Raw genomic sequence first — 23,620 nt, 5'->3', positions numbered from 1 at the left:
ACTTAAGTTTCTGGTTACAAGGAGGACCTTTGCATCAGTCTGCTTGAGATTGTTTGACTGCAAAGTCAGCTCACAGCTTTTGCCGGCTTCAGTTCTTAGTAGCTGGGCTGACCTGCAAGCACTTATGGCAGTTTTCAGCATCATGTTCTCCCACAGGGCAGTGCAGGCAAAATGATGAGCTATGAGGATATGTGTTTATGTTAGTAGCATGTTACATAATGGTGTGCATCAGTCTATGGGCACAAATAGCCCTAAATCTACAATGTTGCATTAAAGATAGTGAAGTCCATTTGGTAGAGAGGAAATGTATGTTAGGTCTACATATATTCCCTTTTTTTCTGTTAAAAATTAATCTCCAACATGTACCTCATTTTTATGATGAAATACCTTCTTTATTAGATTCCCCCTGATTATGTAACCAGAATGATCTAGCCATGCCTTCATAATCAGCTCTCCAAAACCAACTTCCTTTTCTGCTGTCAAAACTGACTAATGTGCTGTCTGCTGAAGAAAGATGAGCCTCTGGCAAAAAACACATGGAGGACATGTAGATTCCATAAAGAAGGTACCTGACCCAGGACTCAAGCCAGAAAATATTACATCCCGGCTAAAAATTCAATCCAAGCTCCCTCCCGATAACTCACAACTAAAATCTGCAGTACAATACATCTCTTTTTTTAAAGATAGTATAGCATCTCTAACCAAGGATTCCTGAACATCTAATTCCAACGCTGCCCAACAGTCACATATCACTACATCCACTTTCTCCTTTAAACCTGTACTCACATCCTATATAAAACTACTCTTAAACAAACAAACTGTGCTCTTCTTCAGCCGATGACCTTCCAAGCAAGTACCTAAAAACAGCAGCCAATAGTATTGCCTTTCCTGTCTCAATCCTTATAAATTGGTCAGTCTAGAGATCCCACATTCCCTCTCTCTGGAAAAAAAATCACACATTATCCTCTGCACAAAGGAGAAAATTCAGCAGACATTAATAACTTTAGACCTATAGCATTCTTATCTCCACTCACCAAAATATTTGAAAAATGTATTCAAAAACAATTGCTAGACTATCTCCTGCAGGAAGAACACGTATCCCCTACCCAACATGGCTTCCTTCCTTCCCATAGTACTAACACTGCACTTCTAACCTATACAGATACTGTCAATAAAGCTAGAGATAATGGCAAACTAGTCTCTTCTTATTTCTAGAAATACCTCTCAACTGTCCAGATTTTAGCAGAATCTCTAGACTTTTTCCTCGTATTTTCAGTCTGTTCCTCATAAAATTTTGTTTTTCTGGCAATCTTTGGCAAATCACTGAGGTCTGAAGTCATAAATATTGACAGGCATTTGAGTTTCAGATTTCATACCCGTCAGAAAATTTAGCTAATGCAAAACCTGTTATTCTATCAACTTTCTACATTTGTAAGAGCAATATTTAAAAATTGTCCCAATTTTTGGGCCTTTGCTCCCTCATTACTTATGGCAGATTTCTTGTTCTAAGAGATTGAAAGGTATATTTCTAGACATGTCTAAAGCCTTTGAAACAGTTTGTCACAGTAAACTTTTACTTCAAATGTTCCCATTAGGTCTTTCTTAGCCCGCCCTTCTGTGATTCAAAAGCTACCTGTCCAGTAGGTATCAGTCAGTAAAATGGTACTCCACGCTCTCTCCTTACCTCCTAGTCACCACTTGTACCACAAAGCTCTATCCTTTGTCCCCTCCTCTAACATTTTCGCCAACACTCATTATGCATGCACACAGCAGGCCTCCCTAATACAATACACAGATAATTTCGCTCTCATTTGCACATCTTGACAACATGGTGCACCTCCAAAAAATTACTCAGGAAGCTTTAACAGCCACTGAAACATGCTTTGTAACTCAACTCATGCTCAACCCAAAAAAGACCAAACTACTACTTTCCCCCCAAATCCCTCTCTCATGAAAAAACAATAAAACAAAATGTAAAGTCCTCTCTTCAGAATACAACCATTGAAGTCACTTCTCATAGTAAATTATTAAAGGTGATAGTGGAAAAACTCATCAAAAACTAGGGATGCTTTACAGAGCCAAAAACTTTCTCACCAATGCAACTAAAACTACACTTGCCACTACTTATATCCTTCCCACACTTCTTTATCATGCTCCCATCCTTACTAACCTCCAGGTTTCACTAAAATTGAAACTTGAACAATGCTTTAACAAAGCTGCTAAATTTGAGCAAATAACCCTTTCAGAACCCACTACTGTATAGCACTAAAAAGCCTAAATTGGTTAGTACTGGCTCGTCAACTAACATATACACAGCTTCTTACTACCTATAAAATTATCCAGCATCCGTCTGTCTAGCATGAAAAAAACATTGTACACAACTATGTTCTCAGTCATTTTTTGCAATCTGGTGACCAAAAACTCCTGTCTGTCTACAAACCTATCAAATCTGCTGGGCATTGTCTGTACTCATACAAGGTTACTAAGGCCTTGAACTCTTTTCCTGTATCATCAGGTCATTACCCTTCCTCCCATCTTTCAAAACAACTTTGAAAGACTTCCTAGCTAAAATCTGTTTGTGTTCTTGCTCAAAACCAGGATAAACTATATCCTTAAATGTGAACAAGTACCTTTTCATTCCTTATACCTCCTTACTCTCCCTTCTTCACTTCCTTAATTCTATCAAATTTGTTTCATGACTTTCTCTCTAAACATACCATACGGCTGTTTCTCGCTCACTTCATATTGTAATTCTTGTTTGTATTAGACTAACTTACCTTTAATTTTTCTACAAACTGTCTAAAATTTCTCTAAATATTAGAGAATTCTTAAGTAATGTTTTATATTGTGTCTTATTTATTAAAATTATTTAAACTGCAGATGTTTTTGTTTTATTTTTGAAGATTGTAAAACTGTTCTTAAAATGTTTACTAACAATTTGGAGGTTTTCTCCCCAGGCCTCCACTGAAAATGAGCTTCTACCCAGTCAGACTTTCCTGTCAATAACTAGCTAAATAAAAATCAAGCAGTGTAAGGTCGCAGCACTAACCAGTGTTCCAGAATTATACTCTCTTCGAACCAAATATAAAGATAATGTTGCCTAGTTTTGCTGCAGTAGTGTTTGACTCAGGAACATTACAAACTGCCATGTTAGATATTTACTGCACTACAATCTAACACAAAGATGAAACATTCAGACATGTCTGAGTAACTAATGACTCCATCTTGGTGTTTTGGGCAATCAAGTTAAAGGAAAACTACACCTTAGAACTAAAAAAAAAATATTTTTTCACTATATCTCTGTTTTCTGAACTATTTTATCATCTCAGAATCACTGTGACTGCTTCTTATAGAATTTTAATATGTTTTCTGCAAAATGGCTGCCAGTGGGGCTTGACATATCAGCGTGGTCTAATTTTCTTTGTTAATAAACTTCTTAAACCAGGATATTCTCCTACTCCTATCCCTTTAGGATTTAACCTTAACAGCTCTACTCAGATCCCAGATGCCTTTAATAACTACTTTACAGAAGCCATTCTAACCCTAGCCAACTCATTACCGACACCTACTGCATCCTCACAAAATATCTCTCCAGCCTCTACTAATGCCTTTCAAATCCAACCTGTCTCATCATCTATTATATATAAGCTTCTCTTAAAACTAAAACCTTGCACCCCATCTGCTGACCAACTCCCATCCGAATACTTACAAATTGCTGCAAAAGCTATTTATCACCCAATATCTATTCTGATAAATAGGACCATCTCTGAAAGGAAAATCCCTACAATTTGGAAAATATCTCACATAATTCCCCTTCATAAAGGGGGCCCTTCTTCTGAACTATCCAACTATCGTCCTATTGCCTTACTGTCCCCATTAGCTAAGATAATGGAAAGGTGCATACACAAACAATTTCTTGACTACCTTCTTCAAAACAACCTTCTAGCTGACTGTCAACATGGTTTCAGGCCTCACCACAGCACTACAACTGCCCTTCTTTCCTTTGCTGACTCCATCAATAATAATCGAAATAATAATCGTTTCTCTTCTGCACTATTCATAGACCTATCAAAAGCTTTTGATATGGTTAACCATAACATACTTCTTGAAAAACTTAACCTCCTCTCTCTAAGCTCACATTCTCTACAGTGGTTTAGAAGCTATCTTGAAAACAGGCAACAAGCAGTGCTTTGGGAGAACAACCTATCATCCTTACTCCCAGTAAATGTTGGTGTTCCACAAGGATCTATCCTTGGTCCCCTTCTTTTCTCAGTATTTATTAATGACCTTTATTTGAATGTGCCACAAGCGACCTGCATCCAATATGCAGATGACTCGACATTGATCTGCTCTGCTACAAATGTTCCCTCTCTCCAGTCCATCACCCAAACAACCTTCCATAACGTTGAAAAATGGTTTATGCAGCACTGCCTCCTCCTTAACCCCCAAAAAACAAAGCTTCTTCTCTTTACTCCTACTAATAAATCTCCTACACCTTTCTTTACTATCTCCTCAAATAATTCTACCTGTATTAACCCCGACAATACCACTCGACTATTAGGTGTAACCATTGACAACCATCTTAACTTTGATGACCAAATTAACACTACTATTAAAGCTGTTAATAAAAAAATTGGGACATTCTACAGAATTAAACCCTTCCTTAACCCAGCAGCTAGAAAAACCGTTGCACAGACCCACCTGCTTTCCACCCTTTTTTATGCTTCAGCTATATATACCACACTATCTAAAAATAACATCAACAAACTCTCTACCTGCTATAACAGTATAGCTAGATTCATTAATGCTACTCCCCTTAGAACTCACCACTGTCACAACCTCAAACAACTAAATTGGCTAGAACTAAATAACCACCTACTCTACCAACAATTACTTATCATTCATAAGACCCTTCATTTCCCTGATAATACTCCGAGCCTGGCTAAACTTATTTCTCCATATAAGAACCTAGCCACACTTCGTTCTGCCAATAAGTTCCTAGTATCCATAACTAAATCATACAATAAAGCTGGGGATGAGTTATTTTCAAATTCCATAGGTAAACACTGGAATCTACTCCCTCAAGAAATAGCTACTCTAGAGTCCACCTCTCTGTTCAAAAGACAAGTCAAAGAACATCTTACATCTCAATGGCTATGTCCTTGTACCAATCCCGACTGAAAGTATGTCTCAATATGCCCAATTTTTCTTCCTGTCCCCTTACTAAGCTCCTACCTGACACCTTCTAGCGTTGAGAGTTGAATATTTAGGTATGCCTTCTATTATTTTAACTTTAGTATTTAGTTTTTATTGTTTTTGAAGAACTTGACTTACAAGTATTTAAATGTTATTGCTATTCTCTCTCTTGTACCTTGTATAATTTTATGAAGAAAAATTTTTTATTGTTAAAAATCACTGTGATTTTATCTGTACTGGAGCTTTTCTCCCCGGGCCTCTGCTGTAAACGGATATATGTCCAGTTAGACTAGCCCGGTCAACAAATGTGAAATAAATAAATAAATAAATAAATTTTTCTTCAGGCCTTTTTCTTTCCCATAATCCATGTCAAGTCTGCTTTAAATGAGTCATGCTAAAGGACGTAGTGCTGTATTCACATCCCATTGACATATAATGGGATTAGTGTCAGTCACTGTCATCTTATATACTGTCTGTAACAGGACTGCTTCTTTTATTTCTTGAGTGGCCCTCATTTATGTGTGTATCAGGACTTATTTTACAGTATACTAAGGAACTATACAGCTGCAAACAAAACAGTAGCTAAATTGCAAGACTTTCTATACAACAAACATTTAAATACCTGACTACAAATTTTTCTGTATCTGTGCTATGTCATGCAGGTGTAGACAAATTCATTTGCAAATTATGTGAGAAGTTAAGCTTAAAAAAGTGTGTTGTCTTTCCCTTCCTTTGATTCCAAGGCAATGAAATGAAAGTTTTATGAAGTACAAGCAGGTTTCAGGTATCTACACAATGCTGGAATCACATTTTAGGGAGAAAATCAACCTAAGAGTTGAGTTAGACTGTAGGAGATGGAGTTTTGCTTTAAATCAGTAATTAGCAGTTTCAGTCGAATGTAAAAAAATCTTCAGTTGCAGGTAGTCAACAACCTGTGCCACTTCAAAAGGTTGCTATAGTTAAAGATGAAGTAAAACAAAGCATACTGAATAGAACAAATCATATTACGAATCCATATGATGATATAGCATAAATGCTACAGCTTTGCTCTTACTAGTGAATACAATAAAACCCATTAAGAAATCAAATGATAAGTGTAGTATAAATGCCACAAATGTACTCTTACTAGTGGACTCAGCAAGTCACTGATAGCAGAGTGCTACTGCTATTGAGAATACCAGAATTAAGAAATTATTTGCAGGTCTTATAGCTTGGCCTAAATATTCATGGCTTATTTCATAGATTATTCAGTAGTTTAAGGAAATCTTCACTTTTTCCTACATTTTAACTCAACCCTTGGGTAGCATTTTCCCCCAATTTGTAGTCAGGTAGCCAGGTACTGCTGATAATCTTATATGGGTAATTAGTCCTGCTGATGTCAGGAGCTCAGGCTGCTGTAAACAAGACAGAGAGGTATGAAACTGTTTTCCATTGTCTTTATTGCAGAGATGGAGAATTTACACTGATTCACAGTTGCTTCCAATGTAGCCATACCTTTTGTAGCAAACCAGAGCAATTAGTTCAGTCAGTGGTTGAAAGGCAGTTGTCACCTGTTTTGACAAATTTATTTAAGTAGCATCACAGTATTGAAATGCTAAGCTTTAAACTTTAAATGTTTGTTGTTTATACTACTTTACATTTTAAGATGACTTGAATGTAGTATCAAAGATGTCTGTGACATTTAGTGAATTCAGAAAATATTTTTCTTATATTTCTTCTAAAGTATCAGTAAATTTACCAAATTATAGGGGGAGGGAACTGTCAATTCATCTTGGACTACAAAAAGATATATTTAACAAAGGCCTGCAATTTAGCTAGTGTTTTGGTTGCGGCTGTATAACTCCTTAGAATACTATAAAACAAGCCCTGAAAAACATGTTTTTCACGAACTTCAGAATGAACTGGCTCCCCACTTAAGCACCATGTTCAATAATAGCCTCACATCAGGCTTTGTGCCCACTGAATAGTGCACAGCAACAGTTATCCCACTCCACAAAGGGGGAGCTACCACTGATCCTGGGAACTATTGACCTATTAGCCTGACGAGCCTGGTCTGCAAGGCCATGGAACGTATCATCATGGAACTCATAAACAAAGACATTGGTAACATCCAAACTCTGGATCTCACCCAGTTCGGGTTTGTGAAAGGCAGATCATGCCTCCTAAACCTGATCGACTTCTTTGAGGCAGTCACCAAAGCTGTGGATAAGGGTAAGGTGGTTCACACAGCCTATCTTGACCTTGCCAAGGCTTTCAACACCATCCCCCATTCTGGAATTATAGCTAAACTCACTAAACTAAGTATAAATCCCTATGTCACAAGATGGGTTGCCAACTGGCTCACTGACAGAACCCATACTGTAAAAGTTGCAGATTCCAAATCTGACCTCAAAGCAGTGACAAGTGGAGTACCACAGGGTTCCATCCTGGGACCTCTCCTGTTTGGTATCTACTTCACTGAAGTACAGGTTAACACAGAAGGCCTCTGGCTAACGAAGTTCGCAGATGACTGCCAACTAGGAGCCATAGTCAAGTCCCCAAATGATGTGGACATCCTACAGCAGGGCCTCACTGAGACAGATGACTGGTGTCAGAAACATGGCCTCAAGCTCAATGCCAAAAAGTGCAGTGTCATCCCCTTTGGTAAAAACTCTGTACCCATGAACTACCACATAGACGGCAATCTACTTAACACCGAATGTGTGATAAGAGACCTTGGGACCCAGGTGGACAGTAGTCTCTCCCTTTGATAGTCACATCGCCACAGTAGTCAGGAAGTCCTTCTACGTGGCACAGCTCATCACAAAAGGGTTCTCATCCAGGAAAAAAGAGGTCATTGTTCCCCTCTGCTCGTCACTCATTAGACCTATTATAGAGTACAACGCCCCTTTTTGAATGTACCTAACAAGACATCTGCAGCAGCTGGAAAGGCCACAGAAGTACCTCACAAAGAGGATTACTGGCCTTAAACAAATGCCCTACACTGACCGCCTCAAAAAACTCCAGCTTTACTCCATAGCATATTGCCTACTCTGAGGTGATCTCTGCCTAACATATAAAGCTATGTCAAACCCAGAGCTGTTGGACATGCTACACCTAAAGAAATCCCAATCTCTCCGAGCTACATGCTCTAGGGACCTAAACCTTGTCACCACAATAAACAGGACACGCTGGAGGGATAGATTCAAGTCCCAGAGACTTCCTATATTCTGGAACAAGCTACCCATCTATGTCAAACAAAGTTCTTCATTAGCACTCTTCAAGAAAAATCTTGACGAGTGGATGGGAAATAGGAAATACACCCCTGGGATCACTTCTGTGTCTCTGATGGAAAGTGGCACAGGAAAATAACTTTCTTGGGTGGCATAAGCTATGGAACCTTGCTGGCTAGGCTTATGTAGGCCCTTGGGCAGATAGCCTAGTACCTACCTATGAACCTATGAACACACAAATGAGGGCCATTCAAGAAATAAAAAGCAGTCCTGTTACAGACAGCATATAAGATGACAAGAGACTGACAGTAATCCCATTATATTGCCAATGGCATGGGAATATACTACTACTTACTTATGTCTAGCTTGACTCATTTAAAACATACTTGAAATGGATTATGGGAATGAGAAAGGCTTGAAGAAAAATAAGATCACGTTGATATGTCAAGCACCATTGGCAGCCATTTTGCAGAAAACATTACAATTCTATAAGAAGCAGAGTGATTTTGAGATGTTAAAACAGCTAAAAAAACAGAGATATAGTGAAAAAATATATATTTTTTTAATTTTAAGGTAGAGTTTTCCTTTTATAGTATTTGTACCTCATAACAGTTAAACTACTCAATTCACCTTTTTAATAATATTAAATAAAAAGGTTCATTTTTTTATTAGAGAACAAGTAATATGAATTCATCAGAATACTCACATTCTATATGTATGAATCCAATGCTAAAAGCCATGACACCTGCCATCTGCCACAGTGTTCTAATGAATGTGCAACCAAACTGCTTCTTATTAAAACTGTGTTAAAAACAGGTTGGGACCTCAAATAAATACCCAGCCCTCAGGTCTCAATCAGCCATCAAACTTGCATAATTGTGGGTGAGGATAGCTACTGTATTACATTCCTAGCTGCACTAACTAGCTACCTTTTATTCTTGCTCTCAAGACTGTAGCCCTTGACTTAGTGTGCTAGTTGCAGCAGTTATTTCTGAGGCCTCAAAAGATACGTTAGTATCAGAATCATGCTCCAGTAATCTGCCATCAAGCACTAATTCAACCCATCCAAATCAGCTATTTCTGAGGCCTCAAAAGATATGTTAGTATCAGAATCATGCTCCAGTAATCTGCCATCAAGCACTAATTCAACCCATCCACATCAGCTATGAGGCATTTTACAGTGTGCTTTATTTCCAAGAATTTGTTCATACAAAGTCACACTGATGTCACTCAGTGTTGTTTCTTTCCCAGAAAATATGACAAAAAATTCCATGTAGTTTCATTCTGTACAAGATAAAAATCATCTATAATAATTACTTAATAATCATTAAACAACTCTGAATTACTTTAATATATTAGAAAAACAAAGATAAAAGCAAACTTATGAAACAATCACCACCAGCAGGTCAGAATGGGTGAGGGTCTTAGTGTCTTTATGAAACATTGTTCTAATGCTTCAGTTTTTTATTTGCGAGGTTGGTAGCCTGTCCAGCACTACACTTGTTCCCATCCTTCACGTGTTGTCAGTCAGAGCAGAAGAACAGGCAGAAATCCCACTTGCTGCAAATGTCTTGTGCTATTGTCTTCCTTGCACTGGCAAAGCTATGTACTTTGTTTGGAGGGCTCGGCCTGTGGCTGAGAAGGGAGATGAGCTTGCTGAGTTCCTGTGGCAGTTTTCAGAGAGCTCAGAGTTTTACTAAACCAAGAATTTTTTGCAGTTTGGATTTCATTTAACAGAGCCCCTCTTTGGTGTTCAAGTTCCTGTAAAAGGCAAACAAAACAATTTAGAAAAAAATTACACCTTTTATTAATTTCCAATAATGCAAGCTGTTGATATGACCTAAAAATAAATAAATAAATAAATAAAAAGAAACTTTTTTCATTATGAATCTGGTAATAAAAAAGATGCGCAAGAAAAATATTTGAATGGTAACATCCAAGATGTCAAGGTATGTGAAAGGAATTTCTTAAGTCAATTAGTGAAATAAAGGCAACGGTTTATTGAGCAATGTAAAGCTGGATAAAAACAATGCAAAAAATCAGAAATAAAGCAGCAAGTTGATAGTGCAGGCCAAAAAAGATTTGGTAAGATATATGGCTAGGAGTGAGGGAAAGGGATAATGAGCAACAGATGGAGAAGCAGCAGCAGCAGCAGAAAAGTGGTGTTTTGGCAGCGATTATTTGCACTAGCAATGAAATCAAAATTAACAAGGAACTGCACATAGTGGCGAAAGGGGTGAGATTAGCAAAAGGCAGAGAAGGTCTGAGGAAACCAGTATGATAGATATGTAAGTCAGAAAAATGAAAAGGCAGCAAGACCAATGAGGGATGCAAGGACTGGAGCCTGGAAGACAGCAGAAGGGAGTGATGGTCCAATGACTTAGGTGTGGGATGGGGTGGTAGTATGGGTCTATATTACCTAATTGAAACAGCTAAACAATGAAAACCATTTCATGGAACACTAAACATTGATCTACCATTTATGCAAAGGGCCAATTCAATGATTCTTTTCTAGGGAAAAAAAATCACTTGGCCAACCAAGAAATGACACACCACTTCAAACATTGCAAAGTGGGGGGCTGTGCCCCCCACATCCCCCTCACTAAATATACCAACTTCGAGATTGCACTACAGTGGGGAATAGGGCAATTTCATAACAACGGCCAAGTGATTTTCTTTTCCCTATAAAAGAAATCACTGAATTGACCTTTCGCATAAATGGTAGCTCAATGTTTAGTGGTCGATGAAACAGCGTTCAGTGTTTAGCCGTTTTGATTAGGTAATATAGACCTGGTAGTATGGCTGTAGGACTTGTTTGTTGGGGACTGCAGAAGGTTAAGAATGCTAGTAGATGTAGTAAGGAAAGTCATGCAGATAGCAGAACAAGTAGTGGTCCAGAAGTATTTCAAAGCATCTCTGAGCTCTGGTTTTTGCATTAAACTAATCATAAATTAAAATGTATGGATTCTGTTGGTTTCCCACTTGGGGCTTTAAATGTTGGAAGCTCACTAGCTCTCTTCTATATTTGAAACTAGGAAATCCATTCACTTGCTTACTGACTAGAAGGAGCCCTACTTTCCATATGTTAATTGTCTGAGCACTGAGCTGCAGATTAGACTAAACATGAACTGAAATGTAAAACATGCTGCCATAACAAGGTTTCTTTTCAATGAAGGGCTTAATTCAGGTCATGGCATCTCTTAACTTTTACTTTTTTTCTGGCTTGAATTTAAAATAATATAAACTCATTGCTTCTAATCTTGAGTAGAAATCTAACTTTCCTGTTCACTGTTCTAGGTTTAGAGGCACAAAATGGAGGAATAAACCATGTTTCATATATTATTCTGAGTACTGATAAAAATTTTCTGCTAAAAAGTGTTGATTTTTGTTTTTATGTTGTTATGATTTGATGAAGTTTTGCTTAAGATGAAAGTAGTTAATATAGCTGTGGTTTCAATACTTTTTTTTAATTATGATATAGTAGCTCACTTTTTTAAATTAAAAGGCTTATAAAATGATGGACTGCATAACTTGGGAATATATTGAAGAGATACAAAAGTCCTTAACCCCTTGTACAGGACAGGACAGTGATTCAACTGCAGAAAGATCAGTGTATACAGTAATGGATGCCACACATGACAGGAGATGTACCAAAGCAGAGGTAGTGGACCCCTTACTGCTATGTAAATAGAAAATAAAAAAATATATATAGAGACAGATAGATATCTGAAGCATTAGTCAGTACAGCAAGTTAGAATCATTGTGCCCTAAAATAACAAAAATAGAGCTTCAATTTTTTACAAAAACAAATTGAATGGTTGATTCAATTCTTTTTTCCAACTTCTGAAATAATTAGTAGACTGCGATATGCATATTTAAATTACCTGCTAGATGCAGACATATAGTGTAATATCTGAGTTTGTCAAGATGGTGAGCAAATACAAGCAGACAATGAGGATGTGGTCTAACCTCCATGTGATCCTTAATAAGACTAAACACTGCATAAAAATTGTGGGTCAAATAACATGCAAATTCCTGTATAACAGATTAGCATTTAAAGCATATACAGCATCTTTTACACTCATCTTTGACATAGCATGCATTACCCTACACTGATCATTTAAATTTAACCTTAACTCTATACCGAGCATGTTATGGTCTTTTTACATCAAAAAATACATCTGTGTATAGTCAAAAGACACTTATTTTAATAAATGCAACTTTTCAATCTATTGAGGCTCAAACAGTCCATACAGCTCTCTAGTTTCTTCAGCAGTCTTCCAAATGCAGGGTAATTAACAGAACTGCTCTCTCTGAATGGCTGGTCTTGCCTTTGGGACTGCTATTGCTGCACTATACCTCTTCTGAGAGACATGACTTGAGGAGTGTCTCTCTGAAACTCTTGTCTGTCACACTTCTCTTTACTGAGGTCTTGGTAGAAGTCACAGCTGAACAGGCCGCCTTTTCGTTTGGTTCCTTTGGTGTCAATTTTCTGTGAAATTTGACAAGGTCATCTAAGAGCTGCAGTAAGTAAGCTATAGAGAAGTCTCTAAAGACTGACATGTTGGTTGGGCAGAGAAAGAAAAAAGGCTGAAAGGAAAGGATTATTGATTTGTGATTTTACCAAGGATGTAGTGACACATGGTGGGGTACAGGTCAGGTCTACGTTAATAAGAATTAGACAGGGAGTGTTTCACACCCTAGTGGAGAGTTTAACAATTTGTTCAGTGGTATTTACATGTATGATGTTAAAGGAACACTGAGAATATTTATTTGCCCATTGTGTATTTTAATCACTATGTGGATAGTTGAAGTCTCCTAACTTGACATTGTTAGGGTTTGAAAGTAGACCCCCTCAAGTGAAGTGAGGTAGTTATCATGGTCTTCGGGGGATTCTGATGGTGATTTGTAGGAAGAAATAATGCAGTGGTTGATTTTGATGAGAGCTGTTTCGATGAGGTAATAGGATTTCTGACAAAAACAGATACTACCCTGAAGTTAACCCTATGTTTGACAGCCTGTTAAGTGCTGAATCCTGGTAAGGAGGAAGTGCTTGCACTGCACTGGAACCAGGTTTCAGTAACAGATATGTACATGTTCAAGCTGCAAGAGGGCCTCATGTTCTAACATCTTTCTAGTAAGTTTTCTAGCACTAAACAATGCCACCTTGTTGTTGCCCAGATCTTTAAAGTAAGTCTTCTAGCACTGAGCAGTGCCACCATGTTGTTGTCTAGATCTTTAAAGTAAATCTTCTAACCTTGTTGTTGTCCAGATCTTTAAAGTAAGTCTTCTAGCACTAAGCAGTGCCACCATGTTGTTGTCTAGATCTTTAAGGTAAATCTTTTAGCACTGAGCAATGCCACCATGTTGTTGTTTGATCTTTAAAGTAAGTCTTCTAGTACTGAGCAATGTCACATTTTTGTTGCCCAGATCTTTAAAGTAAGTCTTCTAGCACTGAGCAGTGCCACCATGTTGTTGTCTAGATCTTTAAAGTCAGTCTTCTAGCGCTGAGCAGTGCCACCTTGTTGTTAGATCTTTAAAGTAAGTCTTCTAGCACTGAGCAGTGCCACCATGTTGTTGTCTAGATCTTTAAAGTAAATCTTTTAGCACTGAGCAGTGCCACCATGTTGTTGTCTAGATCTTTAATGCAAGTCTTCTAGCATTGAGCAATGCCACATTGTTTTTGCTCAGATCTTTAAAGTAAGTCTTCTAGCAGTGAGCAGTGCCACCATGTTGTTGTCTAGATCTTTAAAGTAAGTCTTCTAGCACTGAGCAGTGTCACCATGTTGTTGTCTAGATTTTTAAAGTCAGTCTTCTAGCACTGAGCAGCGTCACCTTGTTGTTGCCCAGATTTTTAAAGTAAGTCTTCTAGCACTGAGCAGTGCCAACATGTTGTCTAGATTTACAACTGCACTTAGAAGACATTCTGAATTTGCTTTGTTGGAGTGTCCATCAATTGAACTTTGCTTAAAAAAGGCACTGGGGTACAAGCCATCCATACCAAAGCATGATGCCTTACTTACCATCTCATCTCAGATACTGGATGCCCTGTGAATGACACCAACTACTTAGCCAACTGTTGAAGTGAATTATCTTGTCCTGATATATAGGCAACATTCCTGGTGAAGGCAAGTGTCCTTCCTGCCTCTTCACATACCTAAGAAAGTTCTGTCCTATATTTTTTGCATACCACTCAAATTAGAATGCCTGGGGTCATTCACTCTCATGTGGTCTACCACTAGGTTGTAACTACATTTGTCATATTTAAAGGTCCTCAGAGTCCTAGAGACATCATAGATTCTTTTCTTAGGCAGGTAGATCATATTTGTACTGTTCTTGTCTGGCCTGGTGAATGTGCCATACAAGAGTTATAAATGACTAGTACTCCTCCCTGAGTAGTAGCAGACTTCAAAATCCTTACAGATTTCTGTTTAACACTGTGACAACTAGATTATGAATTATGTTAAGTTGAGGTGTTGGTGGGATGTGAGAGTAAAATTTACTTATTACCTGACTATTTATTACTTACACTCTAGCATTGATGTGGGGTAAAAGTACAGTTTTGTACCTACCATAAATGTAGATGTTCGAGGATCCACATTGCTGCAGTCCTAACTATTGGGTAGTCCGCTGTCCAGTCGGCCCGAATACCAGAGTATATGGCTGACGTCGGTCAGGGCGCATTAGACTGACGTCAGTACGTCAGGGTACTAATGCGCATGACCGACGTCATATCCTCAGTCTTTTCTTGCCCCAGATGTCAGAAGACCCTAAAAAGACAAGGCCCAATATACCTGCACCAAAAATATGTACAATATATACAAAAATATATACAAAAATATCAGCATATAACCTCACCTACACAACCACCCCTAAACACAGAGGGAAGGAGGGAGGGTAAATTGGACTGCAGCAATGTGGATCCTCGAACATCTACATTTATGGTAGGTACAAAACTGTACTATGTTCTTCATTCCACATTGCTGCAGTCCTAACTATTGGGTAGAATCCCAAAGCAGAGGTAAGGGAGGCTGGCAAATCATAAAGAAGCAGGAGCTGACAACATGCCTTGCAAAATAGCTGTGGCAAAACCAGCCCTAGACTTAGAGTAGAGAGGAAGGTGATAATGCTTAGAGAAAGTATGCACTGAACTCCAAGTAGCTGCCTCCAAAATATCCTTAGTTGCCACCCCTTAGAAATGCTGTTGAAGTGGCAGTGGCCCTAGTGGAATGAGGTCTAATCCCAGCTGGAATCTCCTTGCCATGATGGGAATAACAAAATGCAATGCAAAACCCAATCCACCTAGAAATAGTTTGTTTTGACACAGGCTTGCCCTCGAACCCAAAGCAAAAGAAACAAACAACTGCTGAGACTGCCTAAAATCCTTAGTCCTGCTTAAATAATAACGCAATTGCCTGTGTACATCTAAAGTGTGCAAAATCTTTTCCCCTTTATTTTGGTGGTCTGCATAAAAAGTAGGTAAATGAATAGTTTGGTTTAAAGCCACACTAGAAACCACCTTAGGCATAAAGGAAGGATTAGTACGTAATGATACCCTATCCTTATGGAAAATCAAAAGGGCTCTACTGCCATAAGGGCCTGCAACTCAGACACCCTTCTTGCAGAAGTAATAGCCAACAGAAAAGCAGTCTTCCATGACAAGTATTTCAATTCAGCAGTAGCCGCAGGCTCAAAAGGTTGTAGAGTAAGTTTTTCCAACACAAAATTGAGATCCCAAGCAGGAGTAGGAGCTCTACGTGGGGGTCTTATATTCTTTGCCCCTCTAAGAAACTGCTTGAACAAAGGATGCGAAAACAATGGTGGGTCACAATCATAGTGAGCTGAAATTGCTGCAGCATGAATCTTAATGGAAGAGAAGGACAAACCTTTGTCCAATAACTCAGTAAGATATTGAAGAGCCACACTCAAATTAGGCTCAGAAATCTCCAAATTCTTTGCTGTACTCCAAAATAAAAATCTCTTCCATTTTTCTGCGTACACTTTCCTTGTACTAGGTCTTCTAGCTTCCATAATCACATTTAAAACTTGTTGAGGAAGTTGAGACCTGCTGTGTTTCAACACAGAATATGCCAGGCTGTTAGATGAAGAGAGTGAAGCTTGACATTGAGCAGATGACCGTCCTTCTGAGATAACAGATGTGGAATCAAAGGTAAAGGCCATGGAGGCTTCCTTACCAGACTCCTTAGTAGTGGGTACCAGTGTTGCGAGGCCAATCTGGAGCTATTAAAATCATCCTTGGCTTGTCTTGTCTGACCTTTAAGAGCACCTTTGGAAGAAGAGGCAGAGGTGGAAAGGCATACACATGAAGATTTTTCCAACTGAAAGAAAGAGCATCCACTTTCCAAGCTGTGTGATGAAACCCCTTTGTGCAAAACTTTGGCAGCTGGTGGTTTAGTGGAGAAGCGAACAGATCTATGTCTGGAGTTCCCCATGACACTGTCAATTTCTGAAATACATGAAGATCCAGTTTCCACTCGTGGGGATCCATGATTTGTCTGCTTAACACATCTGCTAAGGAGTTCTGTGCTCGGCAGAAACCTTGCCTGAAGAGTTAGTTGCAAGCTGAGCGCAGTCTCCCATAAAATCATTGCTTGCCTGCATAGAGGATAAGAATGTGTTCCCCTTGTTTGTTGATGTACCACATGACAGTTGTGTTGTCTGTTAGAATCAACACCTGCCCTGGAAGAAGTAACTCCTTGAAAGCCAGTAATGCAAACTGGACTGCTAACATCTCCTTCATGTTGATATGTAGATGCTGTAGTCTGGCAGGCCACTTGTCTTGTATCCACTTTCCATTTAGATGAGCTCCCCAAGCAATGTCCGAGGCATCTGTCGTTAAAATCTGACTCGCCTCTGGCCGGGTCACAGAGAGTCCCTTGTTTAGGTGACATTCCTGAGCCCACCACAAAAATTCTTTTTGAAGGCAAGGTATTATTTGAATGACAGTGTCCAAATCCTGGCAGTGCTGTGTCCATACATTTTGAGATACCATTGCAGCTTCCTCATATGCAGTTTGGCATTGGGAAGCACCAGAATACAAGATGCCATGAACCCTAATGCTTGAAGGACTGTCCTTGCAGTCAGCACGGACTGATGAGATAGTTGATGGAAGTAAAGGGATAGACTCTTTTGTTTGTCCGGGGTTAAAAAGGCCATCTGGGCTGCTGTATTCAGTCTCACACCCAGAAAGCACATGTCTTGAGAGGGTACTAGACTGGACTTTATTTCGTTCACAGAATACCCTAGGCATCTTAGCACTGCTATAACATATTCCAGATGCTGTAGAAGGTCTTCCTTTTCTTGAGCCAGAATCAGGCAGTCGTCCAAGTAAGGATAGATTTGAATTCCTTTTAGCCTGAAGTAAGCTATCACTGGAGCCAGAACCTTTGTGAATACTCTGGGCGCAGTAGATAAGCCAAAGGGCAATGCAGAGAACTGATAATGAGAATTTCCAGCTCGAAAACGCAGATACTTCCTGCAACTTAGTCTTATAGGCACATGAAGGTAAGCTTCCTTGAGATCTAAAGTTACCATCCAGTGATCTTTGCCCAGCAGAGGTAAAAGCTGTTGTAACGTCAACATCTTGAACTTGGGAATGTCCAGATAAGTGTTGAGGATAGATAAATCCAAAATTGGTCTCCACGTGTTCCCCTTCTTTGGTACTAGGAACAGGCGAGAATAAAAACCTAGGCCCCTTTCTGATACAGGGACTGGCTGAATGGCCCCTATTTGGAGTAACAGAGAAATTTGCTTGTGAGCCTCTTTCCTTTGTGGAGGAGGAACGTCTGGCATGCCTTTGAAAGGGGGCAATGTATGGAAATAAAACCTGTAACCGTGGTGAATGATATCCAACACCCATCTGTCTTGAGTAATTAAATCCCAATTTTCTTTGAAAAGAGACAGTCTTCCTCCCAAAGGAGCTGCCAGATGAGAAAAGGCAGGTCATTGGGTCTGTTTACGAAAGGACTGACCCCTGCCCTCACCAGAAGTCTGAGCAGGTGAACTCCCTGTTCTAGGCCTAAAAGAACCTTGAGCTCTGCCCCTACCACGTCTAGACCTACCCCTAGACTGGGAATCATAAGCAGGATATGCCCATCCCTTAGTAGGCCAATTTCTACTAAACTTCGGTGGCTGCACCTGCAAAAAATCTGTAACAGTTTGCATAGACTTAGCTTTGTCCTCCATTTTCTTTAAAACTGCTTCCACAGGCGAACCAAACAACACATCAGACTGTAAAGGAGCATCCAAAATCCTTGTCTTAACATGCTCAGCTAAATTCTGATCCCTCAACCAGGCATGCCTGCGAAGAACAGAACTAGTGGCAGCCACCCTCGAGGAGGCCTGTACAGCATCAAAACCACATTGCAAAGAATGCTTACCCACTTGTTCAGACACATGAACTAAATCCAGCAACTCTTTACACTCAATACCTTCCGCCAAAGCATCCACCTTAGATTTCAGTTGTGAAAGGAGATAATTTTGATATTTTAGCATGTGAAACTGACAATTCAACGCCCTCATGGCTAAAGTGGAAGAAGTATACACTTTCTTTCCCCATCTATCCAAAGCCCTTGCCTCTTTATCAGTGGGAACAGGGTTTTTAACCACAGAGGCCTTAACACCTTTAGGTCCCTGAGAAACAGTTTCCGGGTCTGCCCTAGGACTCTTAAAAGATACTTATGAGCTTCAGGCACCCTAGAGTACCTATCAGGTTTAACAGGAGCAGGAGGCAAAGAATCAGGGTTCAGGGAAGCCTCTGCAAAAACATCTTCCACCACATTCAACACAGGAGGTATAGCTAAGGGCCTATGCTGGGGTAAAAACCAGAATTCCCTAAGCCTTTTCCTGGAATCAGAGTAATCCTGGCCTTCCCATTTAAAGTGCTCCCTCATGGAATGCAGAGTCTCTGAAAATGAGAAATCCTCAGGAGGAGAAGCTGTAGGAGTGGAATCATCCACATCAGAATCAGAATAAGGAGGATACTCCTGCAAATCTTCCGCAGAAGACTCAGAAGCCTCTGAAAACTGTTCAAAACTATCAAACTCAGGTTCCACCCTAGGCCTCTTATCAGGAGGGGGCATAGAACCTCTAATCATAGTAATCAAATCTTCTGCCATTTTAAGCATATGTTTCTTAGGCACAGAACCTGAAGTGCTAGGAGAAACCCCACTGAAGCTAAACTTGGCCTACCTCTCAAAGAAGTTTTGGAAACAGAAGGAGAGGCTCTAACTACCTTGGGAAGAGAGGGAAGAACAGTTACCTGAGAAGCCCCTCAGCCTGGCCTACCTCCTGAGAAGGCACATCCTGTAACAGTAAAGTCTCTGCCTGAGACTCCAAAGAAACTCCTGGCAAAACCTCTGGCTCCACTGAGCCTTCTAAAGAACCGGCGTCCGGGACTGCCGGTTCATCAACCCTAGGCTTCGCTGTTTTGTCCTTGCGCTTCTTGGGCCAAGCGGGCGTCGGAGCATCCGGCGGCATTTTATAATTGCAACGCTTCCCAAACACTAAGCTGGGACAGTCCAAGCTTCTCGTAATAGTGCGGTTGTTAAACCTAGCACAACGGCGGCATCCAACAACGTCGTGCTCAGGCCCTAAACAAGGTATACACAAGGTATGGTAATCCCTATGAGGTATCTGTTTCCCACAAGAAATACAGTTATTCACTTTTTCTGACATCCGGTTAAATACTGAGGCAAGAAAAAACCAAAATATTCCCCAACGGGGTACTTAGCCAACTCTGATTCGGTCTGAAACTCCGACTTCAGAAAATTTCAGAACGCCAACCTGCACTCGCAAAACTGCTTCTGCATCGGACCATGCGGCAAAAAAGACTGAGGATATGACGTCGGTCATGCGCATTAGTACCCTGACGTACTGACGTCAGTCTAATGCGCCCTGACCGACGTCAGCCATATACTCTGGTATTCGGGCCGACTGGACAGCGGACTACCCAATAGTTAGGACTGCAGCAATTTGGAATGAAGAACATCAATACAGTATTATAGGTAGGTACTAAGCTATGTGCCCTTGTGGGCCATTTTAAGCATAGTGAATTTCCCTTGGGGAAAATCAACCCTATACCTCTTGTCCCCAAGGTAAACACCTTAACCATTATGCCAACCCTCAGCCCAATACTAAATGTTTCAGCATCAACACACTAACTCCTCAGTTTACTTTCCCATCTCCTTCTGGTTGTTAAAAACAATTCCAGTCCAATACCATGATACTCCCTTCACTCCCTTTCATTCTCTTTTGCTCTCGCTCCACTCTAGCTACCCCTCTCCGGTATACCCAGTAAACTAGCATCTTGACTAAGCCTGCTACCAGACCCTTTAAGACCCCCTTCCATAACATCTGCAATCATCCACATCATCCGTATCCCAATACATTGTGTTTTGTAATGTTACAATGTTACAGCAATATTGCTAGGCTCGGTGCCTCAGAGCTGGTCATTATAAGCCACATCCATTCCACTGTGGTCATAAATACTTTTATTCATCAAAATGAAAACCCATCTACCTTTTAAAATGAATCAGACATTTACATCTTCTGACAGGAACTGGTAAATAGTTCCATAACCTAGATACTCTTGTAAAGAAATGTATTTTCTTAATGCCATTGTAGTTCCCTATTAGCAAAATCAAAACTATTATTTCTTCTACATAAATTGTGACAGAACAAACTAAAAGCTGTTATACACAAAAAAGGGTTCTAGGAACATTTATACCCCCAATTAGGTCCTCCTTCATTAGTCTATAATGCACTGAGTGCAATCTAAGGAACTTTAATCTTCCACTACAACATACATTTCTATACTATACAATTTGCTTTGCAAAATATTTTTGTACCTTCTTAGCTTTGTTCACATCACCACTACTATACCTAGAAAAGTCAGAATCCTGCTCCATAACACGCCTAACCATACTTATGTATAATGGAATAAAAGCTGGCGTCTGCTTCCCTACAATGTGATGAAAGTGTGGATGTGCATTACTTGTGTAAACATTAGCATTACCTAAAAGCTGGCATCTGCTCCCCTACAAAGTAATTTAGAGCTGTTTAGCAGAATAAGGAATATAATATATGACTTGTTACATACTGTTCAGGTACATGGTTAAATGCATCCAACTTCAGAATGCTTAATTAGCTTCATTCGTGGTAGTTGTGTTATTTTTCAAGGTAAAGTAGGAGTATAAAACTGATATTTTCTGAGTTATTGAACTAATGTCATAACTGTTGTTTTCACTATAATTTGATGGCACTCCTCAATTAGTATCTCCTTCTTCCCTCTCCTCTGTTGCCTTTCCATCTGCTTAGGCATGTAATCTCAACTCTGTATTCCTTTCTTTTAGCCACCAAAAGCCTGAACATGCGCCCACTCATTATGAATCTCTTGGGTTGATCACCAACATCATTTAACTTTAACAAAAGGTGTCCACTACTGGGCAAAGTCTCCAGCAGGGAAATACAATACAAAGTACGCTGATACTCTGAAGGTAATGTAGATGGCATACCTTCTCACTAATCCTTATTGTTTCTCTAGATATCTCAGGCTTTTGTATTACATTCATCTGTTTGTGGAGTGCACCTTCGCGGAGGCAGGTAGCTTAGGTTAGGTTACTACTCGCCTACTCATCCTCCTCCACCATTATACAGTTGCAGCCCACCTAAAACCAACAATTTGGTATTTGATCAGTAAAGTAACAGGGGTTGAATACCTAAGTAGCCCAATACTGTGTTTGCAATACAAGGTATTTTCCTTAGAGGTCTTCCAATTTGAAATAAAATGGCTTTTCCTCCCACTATTTTAAGCATTTTTAACAGTTGTGGCGCCCCAAGTGTGACCCACTGTTCTTCCTACTATTGGGAAATTGAAATTAGGTGGATTAACTAATAGAAAGTTACTCCTAAGATAGAACATCTAATAGTAAAGAAAAATAAAAGTTTCCACTTTCACCTGTAAAGTGATACTTTATAATTTGTGGTGGTGTAGCCAGGTTCTTCCTGCTCCATTCACTCTTGCTGCTCTCAGGTTCCACTCTGCTCCTTACCCAATTCCCACCCACCCCCATAACCCTTACATTTATTTTAAACTCATCACGCCCATCATACACAGTCATCCAATCACCACCAAAAAACCTCCCATACAATCAATTAATAACTGATAAATCATCTGTGACTCCCTATCCCACCTTATCCCTTAGCACTCAGTGTTATAGCTTTTCATTCCCCACAAACCATCTCCTCACTAATTCCTCACTATCTTTACCTATAAGTAATAATATATATATATATATATATATATATATATATATATATATATATATATATATATATGAATGAAGGTGGAATGGGTGGAGAAGAGTGTCAGGAGTTATTTGTGACAGACGGGTATCAGTAAGAGTGAAAGGGAAGGTCTACAAGAGTGTAGTGAGACCAGCTATGTTATATGGGTTGGAGACAGTGGCATTGACAAAAAGGCAGGAGTCAGAGCTGGATGTGGCAGAGTTAAAGATGTTAAGATTTGCAATCGGTGTGACTAGGATGGATAGGATTAGGAATCAGTATATTAGAGGGTCAGCTCATGTTGGACAGTTTGGAGACAAAGCAAGAGAGACGAGATTGCGTTGGTTTGGACATGTGCTGAGGAGGGATGATGGGTATATTGGGAAAAAGATGCTAAGGATGGAGCTGCCAGGTAAGAGGAATAGAGGAAGGCCTAAGATAAGGTTTATGGACGTGGTGTGAGAGGACATGCAGGCGGTTGGTGTGACAGAGCAAGATGCAGAGGATAGGAAGAAATGGAAAGAGATGATCCGCTGTGGCGACCCCTAACGGGAAAAGCCGAAAGAGAATGATGATATATATATATATATATATATATATATATATATATATATATATATACACAACAATGTTACACTTACATAGCTCTCTTCTCAGCTTACTCACAACAGTTCTCCATCTCATCTCATATCATAGTCATGCAATCACAAGCATCCACTCTCCTGCCTACCCTTTCCCCATCACACCCTATACCTACCATAATAATATTTTCATAGCACCACACCTCTTTAACAGCTCCAAAGTAGAACTGTTCACATACAGATGAATTCAGCTACTTATCTCCCCACATCTCATTCAGAAATAAACTAGACCAGCACCAAAACTCACACATCATTTCTTACACA

General features: G+C 39.6%; 1 protein-coding gene across 1 annotated transcript in view; it reads right to left on the bottom strand.

Annotated features, from left to right (window-relative positions):
• Nucleotides 1–9,572: 9,572 nt before the first annotated feature.
• Nucleotides 9,573–23,620, bottom strand: part of LOC122803659 (rab GTPase-activating protein 1-like) — an 834,818-nt gene continuing 820,770 nt past the window's right edge. Inside the window, exon 10 of the mRNA XM_044073438.1 lies at nucleotides 9,573–10,169. Coding sequence (XP_043929373.1) covers nucleotides 10,011–10,169 — 159 coding nt within the window. The 3' untranslated portion in view covers nucleotides 9,573–10,010. The remainder of the gene's footprint in view (nucleotides 10,170–23,620) is intronic.

This window comes from Protopterus annectens, chromosome 5.part1 (genome assembly GCF_019279795.1).
Source record: "Protopterus annectens isolate FY-2018-M chromosome 5.part1, PAN1.0, whole genome shotgun sequence".
In the NCBI taxonomy this organism is placed as follows: Eukaryota; Metazoa; Chordata; order Ceratodontiformes; family Protopteridae; genus Protopterus; species Protopterus annectens.
This window is presented reverse-complemented; position numbering and strand designations above follow the sequence as displayed.